The sequence below is a fragment of the Hylaeus anthracinus genome, unplaced genomic scaffold, assembly GCF_026225885.1.
Source record: "Hylaeus anthracinus isolate JK02 unplaced genomic scaffold, UHH_iyHylAnth1.0_haploid 3, whole genome shotgun sequence".
NCBI lineage: Eukaryota > Metazoa > Arthropoda > Insecta > Hymenoptera > Colletidae > Hylaeus > Hylaeus anthracinus.
In genome coordinates, this window is record NW_026535284.1 from 12858539 (window position 1) to 12878364 (window position 19826).

The 19826-nt window shown below is 42.3% G+C and overlaps 2 protein-coding genes across 5 annotated transcripts; both read right to left on the reverse strand.

Moving 5' to 3' along the window:
* Nucleotides 1–30: 30 nt before the first annotated feature.
* Nucleotides 31–18681, reverse strand: LOC128894128 (homeobox protein TGIF2LX-like). 4 transcript variants are annotated; one of them, XM_054155605.1, is made up of 6 exons: nucleotides 18252–18681; nucleotides 17730–17829; nucleotides 5944–6212; nucleotides 5598–5839; nucleotides 5347–5520; nucleotides 31–5256 (listed from the first exon to the last, which is right to left on the reverse strand). In XM_054155605.1, exons 2-6 carry the CDS (start codon nucleotides 17743–17745, stop codon nucleotides 4995–4997), a joined length of 963 nt encoding a protein of 320 aa, XP_054011580.1. In that variant the 5' UTR covers nucleotides 17746–17829; nucleotides 18252–18681; the 3' UTR covers nucleotides 31–4994. The 4 variants fall into 4 exon arrangements, with proteins under 4 accessions (XP_054011580.1, XP_054011581.1, XP_054011582.1 ...); XM_054155606.1 differs by lacking the exon at nucleotides 18252–18681 and adding an exon at nucleotides 18074–18222; XM_054155607.1 differs by lacking the exons at nucleotides 17730–17829; nucleotides 18252–18681 and adding exons at nucleotides 9739–9886; nucleotides 10102–12305.
* A 117-nt stretch (nucleotides 18682–18798) lies between these two features.
* On the reverse strand, nucleotides 18799–19645 carry LOC128894150 (uncharacterized). The gene is made up of 2 exons (XM_054155644.1): nucleotides 19499–19645; nucleotides 18799–19303 (listed from the first exon to the last, which is right to left on the reverse strand). The coding sequence occupies exons 1-2, from the start codon at nucleotides 19567–19569 to the stop codon at nucleotides 18997–18999; spliced, it is 378 nt and encodes a 125-aa protein (XP_054011619.1). The 5' UTR covers nucleotides 19570–19645; the 3' UTR covers nucleotides 18799–18996.
* Nucleotides 19646–19826: the final 181 nt, after the last annotated feature.

Consider the following 19826-nt stretch of genomic DNA (forward strand, 5'->3'; position numbering starts at 1 on the left):
CGAGAGACACGCTAAAGAATATTGCGTACGTTAATAATAAAATTCACAACGTACTTTATTGTAAATCTGCGAATCGAACAATACAGTATTACTAATTCTAAATTACTCGGAGAACCCACGTGGGCGAGTGGCCGTGCGTAATCCTGACTCAAGTCTATCGAACCAAGGTAATCCATGGATGAATTGGTGGTTAATCGAAACAATCTGGATTCTAAGTTAAGTTTCCGCGTGATCAGAAATTTTCTTCGTTTTCAATAGTCAACAAACGAGAAAAATAAAAAAATCGCTAGGAAACGCACTGCAAAATAAGGTACGGTCCTGGGGGCAAATCGGTGTCAGGACTTTTTGTGACGTTCATACGCGCGCGCGCGGGCAGGCGGGGTTACGTACAATTAACACCGCGTACGAAAGAAAAAAAAAAATGAGACAAAACAATGCGCACTTTTACCGCCGAAAAATAATAACATTATCATGAAACAGAATTACACCCTAGGTTAATACCCGGTGACATTAACGTTACGGTTCAAGCACACCGTTTCTTTTATGGCACCCGATATACGCGTGTGCGGTTCAACTTAAAGAATACTAAATTTTAATCGAACGTTGTATCACTCGTTTCGAATCCAAAGAATAATCTTTCGCAACTAGAACTTCCTCACGGTATTTTTTTGTTCGGCCTTCTGCGTGACTCGAATCGCAACGATTGAATCAAAAACCCATACGCGCGTACACGGATGTATGTATTCAAATACATACAAATACACATACATGCATACATACATACATATATGTATATGTAAAACTTGTGTACACGTATGTTTATACTTGTACGTACACAGGAAGATAGAAAGAAGAAAGAAACTCTAGAACTTAAGGGTGTACCGATAGTCGTTTAAAATGAGCCAAGATTGTCCCAAGGAAATATAAGAGTAGGCGATCGACGATAATTCTATTTTCACCCCTGTACACTATAAACGAAACAATCCTCTTACACTACTGGCACATAAAATCGATACACTGGTTTGGCAGAGTTGGTTTACGGAACTATCTTGCCCTGGGCTGGACATCTTCTACTTATTTTAAGAAATTAATCGAACGGTACGATGCCCCCCCCGATTCTTGGATCCTTCTTTCTATCGCCCTGCATATCGTACGCGCGATCATTCTCATTTTCGTCTTCGCGTAAGCACGACTAGCAGACAAAAAAAAAAAAACTGTACGAGAATTTGTTACTCAATTTGTTTAAACGTTTACACGAAAGGATGCATGCCCTTCAATGTTCGATGAACGGTAGAAAGATGAAACGACACGTGTCTGCTCGTGCTTTTTCTCCCTTCTCGCTCCCCCCCCCCCCCTGTTTCACTCTTATAAACACACACACACACACGCTCCTCCCTCTTCTACTCTGGTAATAAATGCTGATTTGGAGGAATCGTTGTCTGTTTTTTTTTTTCTTTACAGGGGAGTCATTTTCCATTCCTAAACGACGCTTTTTCTCCGATTCGCTTCTGTTCCAATGTCACGATACTCTTTCGCTGAAAAAATCATGCGGCGTACGAAACAGCGTTGTACATAATGCGGTTTCGCTCGCGCATCTAAACCGATACAACTTTTTACATATCTCCTAAAGAAAAAAAAAAAAAAAAAAAAAAAATAAGAGTTTATCAAAACGAGGATGCGAAAGATATGTTTCCATTTTTTTTTTTTAAACTTCGTTTTACCATCCCTATTAAAAAGTTGTTTTTTCCCTGAAGTAGTAAATACGTTAGAAATAATTCGACGAATTCGGCGAATGTTTCGACGTTAATTTTCGTTAAATATTATTATCGGTACGCGTTTAGAACGCCCGAACAAGGCACACTTATTGCTTTTTTTTCCGTTTTAATAACATCGCGCCTCGATATCGATTCGGCGGCACTCGTGTACGCGTCCGTCCATGTTTTCTGTTACCGTTCGTCTCTCCGATAATGTAAACATTAAAAAACGATTTAGGAACTCTGAAGATTCGATGCTTCGATACGAATAATCTTGGTTCACACGTGTGTATTTCGTCTCTGCTTCTCCCCTCCCAAATCTTTGCGCCTGAAGGCAAGAGAACGCGAAATGGATTCGAGAACATGCGCTACACTATGTATAATCGCTCACGGAACAGACGATTACGAACGTACCGGGAAAGATGAAATCGCATAAACAACGACGGCTCTCGATCGTGGCACATATTTTACGTATTTTGTGTGTTAAGTCTTTGTCGTCGTTATTCGCCGTTTTCGTCTTCGTCATCATCATCATCATCATCCTCGTTGTTGTCCACGTTTATTCTTCGCGCGAGCGCGATAGATCGTTTTTCGTAGACTTGCATTTTTTTTTCCGTCGGAGAGAGATCTATCCTTAACCCTAATGCAAATTATTCCCCTAACAGTTTTGTAACGAGGCGGTCTTGGCGACCGCGAGGATTATCGCGATTTAAAAATAAATTTGAATCGTATTTTGTACATCGAAGAACTTTGTTTTGTTTGAACACGGTTTTGAATCTAGCTCGCGCGTCGATGCGTATACGTGCACGGATAATTCACGTTCTATAAACGTGTTGGTAAACACGCGATACACGTTTCGCCGCATCGATTCACGCTCGCATCTACATTCACACTTTCACCACGCGATATACACAACAAGGAACGCGGTAATACACGCTCGATAGGCACAATTTTCCAACACCTTCTGCTTTCTTCGTTTTCCTCTTCGCCTGCATCTTCCACTTCTATCTCACTCTTCGTTTTTTTTTTAATCCCCCTCACCCTACAATCTCCGCTTCTACATCTTTAACGAATGTTCTTTTTGCAAACGCTCGGACACACAACGAACACATTTATTACCTATATTCGTTTTTTTTTCTTTCGACAAAAAGGACTCGTCTATTCGAAATTTATTTAAATGAACTTAATTATCGATAGAGCTAACAGTTAAGTCTTTGGCGTTTGTACCAATGATTTTTCTATTCGCGATCCGTGTTTTACGACGCTGATCCCCAATTAACGAATCTTCTCACAATTCGAACTTGTATAATAACATACGTTTTCAACCGTCAATATGGTTGTATAATATAAATCTATGTATACGTACTTATCATCTATACACGTATCTTTTGATAGGCACGCACGCGCTTATATTTCGCTCGGTGTATATTATTTTTAATGCAACTAACAAGCGGCTTGCGTGTCTCCGTGTTTCATCGTTTGTTATAATAGACAACGATTTCTTCCCTTTTCTTTTCTTAGGGGAGGGGAAGGAATACGATCGACGCGCAATTAACAAACGATCGATCGGTAGTGTTCGACTGGTCAGTAACGTGGCAACCGTTTTTAGGAGGAAAGGGAGAGTGATGCATCGAACGCGTCGAACGGATGAACGAATCTCTTCTCGAGCAGTCTTATTCGTCTAACGTAAATGCGAAGATAAACGCAATCAATGTCGCAATTGCTATCGATCAGTGCGTAATGCCGTAACAGTTAACAACCACGAGGGAAAGAAAAGGTAAAAACAATATACGTAAAGTAACGTAAAGTACTTGTCATTTAGGCCCTGTGCGGCCTTGTAATATAGAAGGAAAGGCACACGCAATCATTAACGTTATACGATACAACGGCTAATCTCGGCAGAAAAGAAAGAACAAAATAATAATAATATTAATAGTAATAGTAGTAATAATAATGATAATAATAATAAAAATAATTAAAAAAAAAAAAACAGAACGCAACGAAATGCTTTCAATGTTCTTTGGCTAGTTCCTGCCTGACAAAATATTATGGTGGAAACGTTCACGGAAACTGATTCGAAGTACATACGTTCATTGTGAATGTTTATGAATAGCGAGGGAATATATGGCAACATATAAAACTTTTTTGAAAGACGTAAGCGATACTTATGAATTCTCAAATATTCTTTTCGGTTCGTATCGATGACACACGTAATCCGTTTCGTCCCTCCTATCCGTTCTCCCTTTCTTCCTCTGTACGTTAATAGAAAAAAAGAGACACGCATCCGTGGCATAGTAATAGTTACGAAGATGGCGATTTCAATATTCCGAATTTACGGGTAACACGGTGCGTAGAATTCGACGAATATATGAAAATTGACATCCGACCGACATCTCCTCTTGTTACACTTGGTTGTTACTTTTCACTTGCGGTAGAAAATTTTGGCACTCGTTTCACCGTCGATTTCGTGCGTTTTCTTTATTCACGACGCATCGACGGAAGCACATAAAAAGCAAAACAAAACGAAACCGTTTTGTTGTTGGTCCGGTGCGTCGTTTCATGTGTAGGATTCGTGCGCGAGTAGTGTACGTACTCTTCGATACGTTTAATTTGATCGAAACCTGCACTTCAGTCTCTTGAAAAATAACTCCCGGGAACCTTCTGCACCTTTAAAACTCGTTTCCCGTTTGGTAAGAACTTGTGCCTTGAAAAAACGCGGTTTAAATACTGAAAGTTCAAACTATCTTTGAAAATGTTGAACGCGCGTATTAGAAACATCGCACTCGCGGTGAACATGAACCACGTACGTGTGTGCGTACGATAAAAAAAAAAAAAAAAGAGTCCACAACATTTCGAGAACATTGTCATCATATATATAAGTTGAGAAAACGTTTGGTTATTTTTAGCCAGTTATCTTTAGTTCTGCGAGTCTCGAGAGGGTTTTTTTTTTAAATTCTCCTCTTGTCAGTACCGCAAGGAGAGCTTTCGTCTCAATTGCTGAAGAAACGATAGCACGGAAGGAAACGATTGCTTCGAATTGCGTTCGCTTTCCGCTTGGTTCACGCATTTCGTAATTGCGAGAAAGAGGAACAACGGAAGGAATATTCATATCGAGCGAGACTCGAGAATCGTCACGACGGCAACGCTATAGCGGAAGGATTGTTCTGTGTTCTCCATGAGGTAATGGAATTGGAAGCTAAAGAAGGTTGGTGTAAACGACGAGCAACGCCGTTGCTCTTGTTAAACCGGTACGGCCCCCTCGCGTTCCTTTTCCTGTTGTCGCACGGCAACAGCTGCTTCGACCAGTAAGTAAAGACACTTGAACTTGTCTTTATCCTCTTCGGGTGGCGTTGGTGGCGGCGTCTCATCCGTATGAGGACTATGAGCGTTACGCGTACTGTACACTTCGGTTTCATGCTGAACATCGGGGGTTTGAATGAGATGCTGTCTGGGCGCGCTCCAGTACGCAGCTTCGTTCCCCATGGAAGATTCATCCTCGTCCCTGGAAGATAAAAGGGGCTTCTGAATTGAATTTTTTTTTTTTTTTTAAATTATCAAAGTGGTATAACTCCTTAATCAAGCGAAAACGTACCCTCGCCGTGCCGGATGGGCAATCGTCTCTTCGTAAGCACCAAGTTGCCCCACGTTCTGCTCGATTTTTGTCTCCGAGTAAGGGTAAACTATCACGCTTGGCCACTGGGTCGTAGGACGTTCCTCCTCGCTGTGAGAACTGCTCTCGTAATCGTTTGGACTGTCCTCCTCGCTCCTGAAAAATAACGATTGGAATATTACACAACAACCACGTGACAATTACATATTGATCAATCATAAACATCGACGCACCGGTACATCAATCCAGCGGGATCCTCGTAGTCGTGGTCCCTGCTGCGTTTCGGTGCACTCATGCCAGCCAACGAGTCCCAATTCTGATTGGTTCTCGAACCAAGGTTGGAGGATTGTTGGTGACTTCCTGCGGGCATCTTTTTACCGCGTCGGGATATCGTGTACTGAAGAGGATCGTGCCCCTCCCTTCGTATCATTTCCGGCAAGATTCGTCGCCTGGCGTTTATGAACCAATTGCACACCTGTGACAGGTACAATACATCGTTCATACACATGAAATTGAAGACGATCCACTCTGAAAGGAAACTGTACGGAAGTGAAACGGAAAGTAGGATGCAGCACCCACCTGAAGTACCGTGAGATTCGCTTCCTGGCTGAGCGTAAGCTTCTCGCTGTCGCTCGGGTAGGCGTTGTATCTGTGCTCGTAAAGCCATCGCTTCAGGATCTTCACCGAGTGTTTCGGCAGGTTCCCTCGGCGTTTCCTCACGGAATGCTGACCGGAGTGGTGAAGTATTCCAGAGTGGACTTTGCCGCGCAACGCGTTCGAGTCGTGTTCCGTGTCGGAACCGCTTTGGTCGTCGTCCGTACTGCTCGACGAAGGAAAACGTTCCCTTGCTGGAACAGAAACATTCGATAATTGATTCATTAATTCTTAATTGATAGGAATCATTACGTAAAAAATAAACTGCTGTAAATATAATAAATTCAAGTATTAGAAATGAAGATGCCTAGGACCCCGCTTCTCGTATGTCTGCGATTGTGAGAACAATTATTTGTAAATGCGATAAATTCGTCACGATCGCGAGAACAAACACGGAAACGACGTCTTATTAGAATTAAGGTCCTCAGAGGCCAAAAAGATTAATGAACCTTCGGTTTCGGTATCGCTCACGCGACCATGTGAAGTTGTTACATACGTTCCTTATCGTATTGACATAAACCATTTTTTTTCTATTTTCGTATTCCCGTCCTCGTTATCCATAATCGATAATACATAGTGACGAAACAAGATTATCCAGCTTAATTTTCGAACGCTTCCCCCACCACGTTTCCCGATTACATCGACGAATGCAATACCGGAAACACATCAACCAAGGGAGGGAAAATACGAAAGGCAACGCGGGACCAAAGATAACTATCCGAAGAATACGTAACGATACGGTCGATCGTCAAAAATCGCTTGGTAAAAAACCTAATCAGCTTCGAACATTTCAAGTGTCTTTCGCCGATTACGAATTGTTGTTACTAGAATCTCATCGATACTTTGAAAAATCCTATTCAAGATAACATTCTATCAAATATCGTTGAAAAATAGACAAGATTCCTACATTCCTCTCCATCTTTGGTAACACAGAAAGATCAATTTCGATACGGATCCTCCTGGTTTCACGAAATAACGAAGAGAGATCGACTTTTCCGCTTGTTCGTGAAATTATATACCCCCGTAGACTAAATCTGCGGTCCTAGTTAGTTCGTACCGTCGACTAATCTTAGCACTTGAGTTTGTAGTTACGTAAGGTCCAGTAACCCGACAGCACAAAATTAGGATCCAAGCTCTCCTCGCGGCTAGACGAAAACTATGTGTCACGATGAGGATGGCCGCGACGACGAGGGTGGTAGAAACACAGGCGAGCGTTACAGTAACAAAACTGTACGTAGGCATTATCGACTCGATGGTACGAGAACCGGTGGCTAGCCAAAAGAAAGAGACACACAGCTACCTTAGTTTGGTCGGTACACGGAACGGCTTCCTCCATTGAGCTAAATATACAACGAGTTGCCAGCGAGTTCACGAATGCACCGTGTGCACTAATAGCGTTCCCTATCCGACAACCAGTCCTCACCTTCTCAGCATCTTAGAAAGTAGAAAAAAAAAAAAAAAAAAAAAACAGAAACAAAAAACGTACGACCGCGGATCCAACCTCGAGCATAAAAATAATGCTTTACATTTGTATAACCAAACCCGCAATTACATCGCATACCGGTCGTCGTTCCTCAATGAAACGTCATCGCGATTATCGAGGCGCTCTTAATCTCCGTACAAGATCGGAGAAATCAACTTCCGTTAATAATCGAACGATTAATTACGGTACAATGAAATCAATGTTGGTTGAAGGTGACACAACGTTACGTCGCGATCGCGCGTACGACTGCCTCGATTTCGAAAGATTGCGAGAAATGGCGTAATCCAAAGATCGCAGATGTAATATCCTACGTGCTCTCTCGGCGATACTGGTGTTCAGAGTTCGAGGATATATCTCTTTTAGTTTTTTAAGTCGAGCGAACGGTTTCTCACCTAAGATACCTGTCTCTGAAGGTGCACCCGCCGCAACGACAGTCGGTGACCCGTAACACGATTGGATGTTTTCCAAAAGATCATTGTAGCGCAACGTTAATTAGCAGTGTCCTCGCCACGTTCGAAAATACAACTACGTATAATACTACCGCGGCTTTTGACTTCATATTCTTAACCTTTAACTCCACCCTGCTGGCTTATAGTTCATTGTCTGGTACCCACGAATCCCGTCCCCTCTTCTCTCCGCGCGATTAGCGCCCCGTTCTAATACCATCAACTCGCCTAACCCGCTAAGAAACGAAATTTCGACAGAAGAGAAACGAAACGCCCTGATCGAACTCGTCCCGAAACCTAGTCCACGAATTCTTCGTGGCTAACGGGCGAACGACACAGTTACAGAAAAGTTCGAAGCCGAAAGAAGACTGTCGATTAACCTCCGTGACATCTACTCGAGTGCGCATGTCCTGTATATTTTGCATTGAATACACCGATTACGCACATTAAACGCAAATACATATGCAACATCCGTGTGTCGCGGACGATGAATTTTGTACCTACGCGTTATTTACCCCGGTCTGAAGCTTTTCGGAATCGTAGACGAGATTTCTTAATTTAGGTGTATAGCTGTCAAACGTCATACTTCCTCTTCGACGCTTACTATTTCTGAAGTACTTTTGTGTTAAGTCACAGATCAGAAAAAAAGTCAGTTCAACACTTTCAAGCTTAACTTTCCAGAAATATCTATCCATACATTACTTCTAACGATAATTCTGTTATTGCTTGTGGGGAAAAGGGGGAGCGAAACGCCTAGACACGTTCCTGTTATTCAACAAATCACGCGGAAATCATCAGTTTTGCTATTATTTTTGCGTCATCTTTCCGGCCATTGATAATACTTTGCTGACCAAACGGCAAAAAGCAAAGTTTCTTTAAGCTCCGAGACCACGTGGTAAGACGATCCCGGACGATTCGGGTTTCCAGTCGAATCGTGCCACGGGGTTTACAGCCATACTCACAGGGAGTCTCTTGACTGTATTGGCACACGGGCGCGCGCGCCCATACACGCGAGCAGTGCCATACCATGGACTCTCTCTTTCGTTCTTCCTCGTATCTTCATGGCCTGTCGCGCTTAGAAAAATGAGGCTCGAGACGCGAGAGGCAAAAGCACGAGGCGCGCGAGTACACCACGTGGTCATTTTTTTTGGGTCGATCTACGTTTATCTTTCGTTGCATTTCCCATAGATTTCGCGACATTTTCGTTTTGTTTAAATTCTACCCTTCGAACCATGCTACATGCCACCGTAACGCGAAACTTGCTCCAAGAAATTGACATAACCTCGAATACTTCTCTCGATAAAGAAACGGGACTACTTGCGCTAGCGCTAAGAAATTGTATTTGTGAAAACTGTTTACGATAAGGAAAAAAAAAAAGACGATCGGAAGCGATCGCATGCATTGCAAGTGAGCTAAGAGAGAGACGTTGCCACTTATGTTTCACGCGCGAGAAAGAAGGAGAGAGAGAGAGAGAGAGAGAGAGAGAGAGAGAGAGAGAGAGTTTAGGTGGGAGATGGGCGCCAGTTGCGCAACAGGCACGACTTTCCGTGCCAAGTCTACGCTGACGGTGATCGATTGATCTTAAAATCGATTATTCATTTTTAGCCTTAACGAAAACGATTGTATTGCATAATAATTTTGTGTCCAGATTGCTATTCGAACGACGACACGAGGCGACGTTTCGCTCGATTTCTCGATTTTGCGAGACGTCGACCGATGAACGTCACTTTCTACGAAAGTAATTTTTCCTATCGCCGCGATTACCTTCGAACGGTCATTCGTCGGCCTTACCTGTTGCAAACATATTCGTATGTTGGGACGCCGACGAGTTATCGTTACAGTGCGGTAACGTCAACGACGATAATGGCAATACCGTGCGACGACAATCGGAATTTCGCGAATGACGGCGACGGTGTTGCTGTTGCTGCTGTTGCTCGGTCTGGTTGTTGTTGTTATTATTATTATTCTGACGATGATGCTTGTGACGATGATGATAGTGGTGATGATGATGATGACGATGGCGGTGGTGGTCGTTGTTCCGGTGACGACGACGACGGCAATGATACTCTTGCTGATTCTGTGGATGTCGATGATGTTGATGCTGATCGTGATAATAATGGCTATGATACTGATGATGATATTGCTGTTGTGTACCTGTCAATTTTTCGGTACTGGCTTTTTGTTCCAAATGCATAGCCGGTGGCGGTAGCATGTCACAGACACTTCTATTCGTCAAGATGTGCGAGGTTCGATGATGCGCATATGTTTCGACAGAGCACCGAAGATGTAACCAACGATTTCGACGACCGAGTATCCGTTACTTCAAAACATTACGTGTGCGTCCATATTTTCTCCAATCGTTACACGTCCCATTTTGGTCCATTCGTGTCATTCTGTTCGAAGGGTCATGATGATTATCGCAAATGCCGTACGTTTCACTTTGTAACACTTCGATTTACGATCTATTTCATCCCTGCTTCCGCTTCGTTGGATGACGAAACTTAAACGACACGAGAAGAAAGATTTTCACCCCGCATTCTAGATATCGCGGCAACGTGCGAAGCTGCGGTAATCGGTTGTTCAATAACCTTACACGATATTATTTTTTCTCCATTTATCGGACGAAACCGTTCCGACGTCGATGATCGTAATAAAAACAACATCGACGACGATGACGTGCCCTGACGTCGTTCCCAGCGCGGCTGCATTTGACGGGACTTGCGAAGCAATTTCACGTCCCCCTGCTGCTCTTTGACACTCTCGCCCCTCCGTTCCCCCCACCCTGCATACGGTCTCCTTTAAAATTTGAACCGCGAACAACTTTGTTATTATTACCCTATGCGCAATTTTGTCGAAACGTATACGCGGATCTATTTTTGCGCGGGTTCGACATAAATCATTCGCGACATTCCCTGCACGCGTCAACTATCGGCCGAGCAACAGAGTCCAGAGATCGACGAAGCTTTCGTCTTTTTTTCTTCTCTCGTTTTTTTTTTTTTTTAGGTTAGAAAGTATATTACACTTGGTTCACTTCCAGTTCTTTTGCAACGAGCGAAAAGTCTATAGAAGCAACGCGACACGTTTCTTGTCATTCACGTTTCATTATCGAGAACCGACCGAACCCCGCCGTACGACGTTCAGAACGCGACTGGGCCAACCATGTTCGGAAGCCGGCTTGACAGAGGTCTGACAAGAAGACGAGAAGGAGACAAACACGAGACTGGCTGCATGTGTCGCGCGAAGAGGAAGGGGGGGGGGGGAGAGAGAGAGAGAGAGAGAGAGAGAGAGAGAGAGAGAGGGAGAGAGAGAGAGAGAGATTTGCGCGCGCGTGTCCCTACTTCCCGGCTAGCCATTGGACTCTCTCCGTCGATACCCCTTCCCTTCGCATCTTTCCCGCCATGCAGACTTCATGATCATACGACGAGACCCGTTGGCCCGTTGTCCTAGTAACGATAGCGTATGCTACCCCCACCAAGTGCGAGTTTGCTCGTTGGCGGGAAACGCGTCCCGTGGCAGCTGCCTATCCGGTCTTTGAGCTCGAAATCCTTAACACTTCGTAATTTTAAGCATCAGAGATCGGAGCTACCTTATCTCATGTCGAATTGAGTAACCTCCTCCTTTCCGAAGTCGGTTAAAAATGATACCTCATCTCACGTAAATCGGACTATTTTCAGCCGAGATGGCTCTAATCGTGGAGTTATATTTTTCATGCAATTCCGTTAATGATACATACGAATTTATGGATTTGGAATTAAACTGAATAAACATTTTCTCAGCCCCCTCTAAAAAATGCAAATGTAAATAAAACTCTTATTCGTTGAATATTTAAATTACATTTTCTAACATTTGTATAACACAATCAATATTTGTAGACCATGTTCGTGAAGATGTTGCACCGTTTTTTTTTTATCTGAAGATTTACCCATAGAAATGAACAAATTTTCGTTAAGAACTCGGGCGATAACGGATATCACGCGATCGCTACGGCGTTTACTCGAACATGGGAAAAAAGTAATGGAAATTGTAGACGTTTATCGTATGCGTTGGGGAAAAAAATGATACTCGTTCAACACCACCGAAGACGAGAGGAGATACGAGAAGCGATAATGCGAGATAAGACTAGAAGATAAAGCATGATCTATGATCAGAAAAAGCGTGAACATTTCGAGGGAGCGAGTTAGTCGAGGTACGGAATGTGCCACTTATAACATCTCCAGGCGAAACTCGAAGTTTCTCACTTCGATTTCGAGTTTAGGCCACCCGTACAGTTCCCATTAGTGCGGAAATTGGCGAATAACGGAAACGCGTTTGTCGCTTCCACTAAAATCGAAGACGGATAGTATTGTAAAAGTCAGCACGAGGCGTCGAGCAAACGACTTCTGTTTATATACCGGATATACTTAGACACACGATTATGCATATTTAATCAAACGCCACGAATACCAGAGACCGGACGACTTTTAAATTCTCCTGTACAACTATCCAACGTTCCGAATGAACCGTTTACATTTTACCTGAGGTCCACCACTAGGTACAGGGAAAAACCCTTGGCTCGGTTTAAGGAGGGATATTTCCAACTTCACGCTCTTATATTTATTCTTTCCCCAGACTGAGAGTTTTGGATAAGGTAAAAGTATATTTTTATCTTATCGAGACAACCTACATTTTATGTTCTTTCTGATCGATGATACTCGTAACGCGATAAGATGCTTACCATATTTCTTATGCTTTTTCTTCCTATCGCTTCGGTCAGAAATTAAATTTATTCCCATTGGTTATCGAGAATCAGTCACCAGTAGTATCGGGGTAATTATATTACAATAACTACCTTCTTCAGTGGTTTTTATCTAGACCCGCGATAGAAAAATTGTACCCTTGACTTTTTTCTTGTTTTTCCCTCTCGGATAAATATGGAGTGTGTTGGAGCTAGACTATACTATGAATTTTTTGATATTCAAATGTTATCGGCATTCGATAACAGTAAGTCGAGGAATTAGTACTTTAATCGCTAGATCTGAATTTGAAACGACTGCAATATTCCACCAATATCCTGGGGCCCAAAATATCTAGGCACGTCCCTGCTCGAGTCTCAGCCGAAGGGCGCGAATATTTGAACGCAGAAAAGTTCATCTAGTCCACGGGTCTAATACGAATAGACAAAACTGAAGGAGGAGGTGTAAATGCGAAAAGCAAATTAAGAAAAATAAACGGAACTCGAGTGAAACGAAAGGGTGAAAATGTTCATGCCCGGAGGCACAAATCATCACGTAACCATGATCACCTTTCGCGCGCAACACGAACCAAGAAACCGTACAGGTAGGTAACCGCGGGAGGATTCGTGTTGTTCGTTATCATACGGTACATACGAGATCTTTTTCAGAAGTTCATCGCGCACCTCTTTCTTCATCCAGATTCGATCGTCCAACGACTTTTGTTCGACCGCGACTCATAGAAGCCGTTTAGTGACTCGTCTCTAAATGCTTTGCAAGTATTCGTTAGATTCCTTAAACGGTTTAAACGAATGCTGGATCGTGTGTGCAACCAGTGAGCGAATTTGTACCTCTTGTTAGCCGTCGGCCGCTAACGCAAACCAAGCCGAACCAGCAACGACTTGACTTTTTCACGCACGTGGTAAAAAACCCCTCCCCTCAATTTGGGAAGCTTCGACTTTCTAATAATAATAATTAAATAGTAATTATCTTAGAAATATATTAGTTTGGTATTAGAAATAATTGAAAACCGTTTTCATTTGCGTTGGGGTATCTAAAGAAGGGAAGGAGACGATTGAGAAGAGATACAACTAATTTGCTTAATTTACCTATTAACTTCGTTTCATTCGTTCCCTCCTTCTCTTCCTACATTTATACCTTTACACCTCATTTTCTGATTTAGTTCTTAGAATAAGAACGCGTTGTATAAAACCTGCAGGGAATCTCAAGACATACCGATGCCTTGCAATCTCTTGCGGCTGCAACCACAAGTAGGTTATTTTTCTCTAAAAATTAAACTTTATCTACTTCCGTCAAAAATTGTTTGTTACGCCACTGGTTACAACAGATTCGATTATCAGCTCGCACGAAGCAGTGGGTATTAACGTTCTCTGAAGTATTTTCCAAGCGATCGATTGATTAAAATAAGACGGTATAATCTTCTTTAACTGAGAACTTCCAAATCGGTTCGATTCGCCGCCAGGTCGACACCTAGAGGTGACCGTTCGCCGGCCGGCCGGCATTCGACGTCGACGGAATCTCTCGCAGGGGTGTTTCGAGAGCAAAAGACAGCCGTGCTTCGACTCGTCGACACGCAAAGAAACATCGAATCAAGAGGGGAGGAACATTCCTCGTAGGTCAGGGCATAGAACGATTTTAGCTACGGTCTTTGGGCTGCTCGTGTCTCGCGTCGCTTCGCGGCCAGCTCGTGTCAAGAATCGTTTAATTTCGGCGGATGCCCATACCATTAACCATTATCGTGGATTTTCATTCACATCAATTCTACTATAAACGAGGGGGAGCAACCTCTTCAATCTGCATCTGATTTAGAACGTAAATTTTTGTATGTATAATGAATGATTTTTTTTTTTTTTTTTTTTTAACGTCTCCAAAGGGTTCTAGGTCAATCTGACATCTATAACGGGAGGTTCGTCCTATTTAAAACAGTACGAATCATAGGAAATAATTTGTTCTTTTTCATTTTTAATTTGAGTTTCGATAAAACAGAAAATACAAGCGCAAATTTCCCCTAGATGAAACCTACTCAACTATAAAACTACGTATCGTTTCGACTCGGAAATTTCCACACGTGTCAACCAACAACGATTCCTACCGTACATTTTCCAAGATCGTATTATCGTTACCGGCGTCACTGGAAATTTGTCTCGCGACGTATTCCACCTACGATAGCCTCTACGATCTCGCGACGCTCGGCATGATAACCTCGAACACTGAATAAATAACCCAAAGAAAGAAAGGGCTAAAGATAACGATGCTACCCAGATAATAGTCGCATTGCTAACGAACTCATCGCTGAACCAGTTACATGCAATTAAACGAAGTCGGACGGAAGTTATGGAAAAAGCATCGTCCGATGGGTGAATACGTCGCGATAATTCAATACGCGAAACACCCAGGTCTGCCGATAAAATTAACATTTGCAACTTCTTGTTAATCTATTCGTCCTTCTGGCTATTCTCGACGTTTCTTTTCGAGCCACTTCACTGTTCACGAATGGGACACGCTGCTAAATTGTTTATACGTTGTTGATGTCAGAGACCCTAGTCGATATGATCGAGGCCAGATCGTCATGAGTCGTCGATATCGTGATTTCGAAATAGTAGGCTTTCCTTACATGATCTTTCTCGACTTTCGTGCGCGCACGCGGTATTTCGGTGATCGGTCGGACGGTCGGTAAAGAGGCGTATCGAAAACTCGGAAGCTATCGGAATAACCGAGCAGCGACGAGGGCACGAGCGACTATCTTGTTACGTAACAAGGCAAAGATACGAGGACACGACGCTACGATCATTTTACGGAATACATTTTGCTTTATCCTTAACGCAATCTTTCGAACCGTTTCTTTTCTGTGCGTTCCCTCGTATCCCCTCCTTTTTGCCTTGCTAGATTTACACGCGTGCACGGATAACGAAAAGAAACAATGCAAATTAATAAACGACGTCAATTTGAAGACTAACAATGACAGACGCGGTGTGCCTTCGTGCGTATCGTTTCTCTTATTTCCGACCTAATCATTCTAATCACTCTTCATTGTTCCTTTTTCCATTGACCAGCGAATCGATCGCGGAACACACAGTCGTACAAATAAAAGTAACGTATCTGTAACACGAGTAAGGCACACTTGCTTTACGATGCAACGAAAGAGGAACGTTGGACGTACAGAAACGAGTGCTACAATGTCGAACAAGGCCAATACGTTTGGGTTTCGAAAACCGCAGAGACTATGTGTAGAAGAAAGCGATAAAAACTTTACTACTACGTCTACTTTGTACGTAACGTCTAGGAAGAAGAATGAATCCTGAAATATCCATGAAATTACAATGATCCGTTGCGTCTGATAATTTCGAGGACTACCGACGCGAATAATAAAATTAAATCGAGCAAACAACTCTGAACTATTTTCAGCCAGTAAGTAAAAACGTTTTCTAGGTGCCAGATGTAGCCGCGCCTCTGGCATTCGAATCGGATCAATGAATTAATTTCTATAGCATGAAAAATGATCCAATAATAATCAGCATTACATACTTATATTACTCGTGCCGTTACTAGTAGCACTATTATTACTATTATTAGGTGTGTTACACAATACTCTCGTGTCTTCTCAAACGAGTTTCGCTGGCCATTGACCAAAGCTAGATAATGTCGTGTATCGCGACCCATTTACCGAGTTGCTAATCTTGGACTCTAATCCGAACTTGATTTTCCCCCGTTTATACCAACTGAACATTTTCTCATTCATTCAATGTTCACGGACACTGAATCGCAATTAAGTTGTGTTCATACATTACGTATCGCGAATGATTTAGTGAATTATTGTCAATGTCACCTTTTCACGACTGGCTACAATTTCATGACATAACCAACGCATGCTCATAAATCAACATTGTATCGTCATATATTTTTTTCTACGCAAAAATGTTTATACGCGATATGTACGTACGCAAGAAGAAAAACCAAGACGGAAATCAAACACCACGATTTCGATTGAAGAAACGAGACACGCGTTTGTATGTTTCCGTTAAATTTGTCCCGTATCTTTATCTGATCTGTTACGCAAGACTAGCATCAATGCTATGCAAGTATATTCGGCATATTTATTCACGCCGGAAGTACGACAAAACCATTCATATAAGTGAATTCAACATTTTACGACCACTTTACAAATTCCTGCAGACATTAATCCGTGTAACACGTGCTCCTTCAACTTTTTCAAAAGAGGTTTAATGTACAAATACGATCACTTAGCAACGTTAAAAGCACGTACAGCTTTTATCTGTGGCAAAATTACGAGGTAGAATGTACAAAGTTGCTGCCAACGATATCAAACAAAATCAATGAAACGTACGCCGAGGTTTAATTTTGGTAATATATTATATTCGAAATTAATCGAATTAAAGGTTATTTCTACTCGAGTTAAAAATAATATACGTCGGTGACGTAAACGAAATATGGTTAAAAAGTGTCTACTAGATGTATCGTGGATTGATTTTATCGCGTAATGTTTGACAAGTTGAGAATCATATAGTCCTTTAATTTTTGTCCAAGGATGAAAACAAATAGAATGAAAAAGTAGACATACTATTGCAGACAGGCAACAGTCGTGGCGGCGAGGAGACAAGGAAGCGCGCGTAAACATATACACGTATGATAGGTACGCGTGCACGCAAAGTGAACGAGCCAGCCAGGCAGGCAGGCAGGCAGGCAGGCATGGAAGGCACGACGGAAAAAGCAGAATGACAGTTGGTAATTATAACAAAGAGCGGATTCCGTGCAGCAAGGCTGGTGAGCCCCGTGGAAGTAACGAAGTCCGCGCCATGGCGCGCCACCACGTGCCCGAGCAGAGCTAGCCTGTTCGCTGGCTGCGTGTTGGCTAGGTAAGCCACGCGCTGCAGCATCATAGATGATGGCGTCTCACGATATAATTTTCAACGTGCAAAGAATACGAAATTTTGTACAGAAAAAAAATGATATACTCTATCGAAATCGCGAGATACGAGTCGCGAGACTACATTCGCAGGCACACACTAAACTATTCGATCGATTTACACTCACCAATACGATGGTCCATAGCGAAGAAATCGAAGAAAACGTAACTCACACGCGGTGTAGGTAATGTCCTCGTGCCAGAAATGTTTACTCGTTACTCAATGAACTGTCAAACAGAAAAGAGTTGGTTGATAAGAAGATGGAAATACACTGTCGGATTACCATTACAAGTCACCCCGCACGTGTCGTAGCCACGCAAACTGAACGAACTAAAAATGAAACAAAACAGAAGAAAAAAAAAATGAAAGAACACGAGATCCGAGCGACAATACGTGGGGACGCTTGCACGCGGAGCGTGATGGGAACCGCACGATCGCGAAATCTGCAACGTTCGCGTGAAACAAACTAACCACTTCGGTTTTCGCTGGTTATGGGATTCGGATGTACGAGTGGTAGTGAATGGGAGAATAGCACTGAAATACACCGTGTCCACGCCGTTGAACAGTTATCACACGGCGAGTTCTTCGCGGCTTCTTTCCTTCTCGCGTTTTCTTCTCAGACTAACTGATACGTCGTTCGACAACTCACCGGCGTATCTCTCTGTAACTTTTCTGCGTTTTGATCCCTCGGGCTGCCTTTTCTTGTACGATTTACTTTCCGTAACGACTAATTTCTCGATAACCGTGACAGATAAACACTACGAATGCGGCGGGTTCTCGTGTCGTGTGCGCCAGCGTCAGTAAGATTGACAGTCGGCGCTGATGACAGACAGGTGCGCCCGCCTTCCGGCCTAACAAGTCGGCAACCTACCGTCGTGCTTGCGTATCTCTCTCTGCTCCCTCGCATACCCGCCTTGCCCGCCAAGCCGTTACATATGTTACGCCATTCGTCTCCATTTTAGCATACTCCCGCCATCTAGCGGCGTCTGCTCGAAATACACGGAACGTTACCTCGTCTCTCGCACTCTTTACGTTCATTTTAAATGAGAATATAACATTACTTTCTAATCCCTTTTGAGTTTTCTAATCTTTTTTTCGAAATTATAAAAAAAATCGCATACAACGATATAAACAAGGAAAAGGGAAAAAGAGGGTGAAAACTATCTAAATGATAAAAATAAAGACTCACAATATGCTTCGTTTTGCTTTCCACTTGTATGTTACATTCCATCTAACAATTTAATTAGACACTTTCGATGTTCTAAGTACTTCACGACGAAACAGTAAATTCGAAAAATTACCTTAGATAATGCTTCTCTCGCAGAAACATACATATTCGATAAACTTGCCTATGCATTCTTCTAAGGAATAGAGATATGTCTTTGACGTATAATTCAAAGCAAATCAACACGTGGAGTTGGGATATATTCACGTTCTCCGTTTGCTATTTGACGTTTGTGTTCCTTGGTCATTAGATACAGTCGTTTGCTTTGTTTCGCACGAAATACACATTCGTACATATCCTTCATGAATAATTCACATTTTTCATTCAGTCTGTACCATCCATAAGCCTCCAAGCATTTTACAGCACGTAATTCGAAATCTCTGCATCGTGGCAGATCTTGAAATGAGTGCATACTACCTTCCGCTGGTGTTAAAGGGGTTGTAAAAGCAGGTGTAGCAGCATAGGCTCCATAATGTCTGAAAAGCATAAATTACAGTTTATGTACTGTTCATAACGCAACAACGAAGTTAAATATCGTATTTATACCATCTATTATTGTTTGTCATTAACCTAACTTTTATGTATTATTTTTGACAATTTATTCTTTTCATATTTTGAAACGAATGTACGCTCAAAAAATTAAACGTTAAAACACGTTACATGACTCTTACCTAGTTGGTTGATTTTTTGGTTCGGAATAAAAGAATTTTTCTTCATATGATTTTTCTTCAGAGAAAGCCATCTTAAATTTATATAACACTGTGTCACCGATTACCTTTACTCAATCAGCCATGTTAGCTGACGTTTTGGTGTTAGGTCTACCACAATATTTTGCGCATGCACGAGAAAATTGCGACAGTGACGTGCTTTCATTCGATAAACGATGGTATCGTGAGAACCCCAATTTAATTTTTTTTTGAAAATTATACAGATTTTTCAGGAGTAAATATTAATGAAATCATATTCTTAATAGGACCACATTTTATTTAACAATATGAA

Excerpts from the sequence above, each read along its gene's own strand:
- LOC128894128 (XM_054155604.1), bottom strand. The coding sequence starts at position 10,159 with ATGCTACCGCCACCGGCTATGCATTTGGAACAAAAAGCCAGTACCGAA. Across the intron at positions 6,213-10,101 it reads CAGTACCGAAAAATTGACAG|CAAGGGAACGTTTTCCTTCG; the intron begins GTACACAACAGC and ends TTTCTGTTCCAG. Across the intron at positions 5,840-5,943 it reads CGAATCTCACGGTACTTCAG|GTGTGCAATTGGTTCATAAA; the intron begins GTGGGTGCTGCA and ends TACCTGTCACAG.
- LOC128894150 (XM_054155644.1), bottom strand. The coding sequence starts at position 19,569 with ATGGCTTTCTCTGAAGAAAAATCATATGAAGAAAAATTCTTTTATTCC. Across the intron at positions 19,304-19,498 it reads CCAAAAAATCAACCAACTAG|ACATTATGGAGCCTATGCTG; the intron begins GTAAGAGTCATG and ends TATGCTTTTCAG.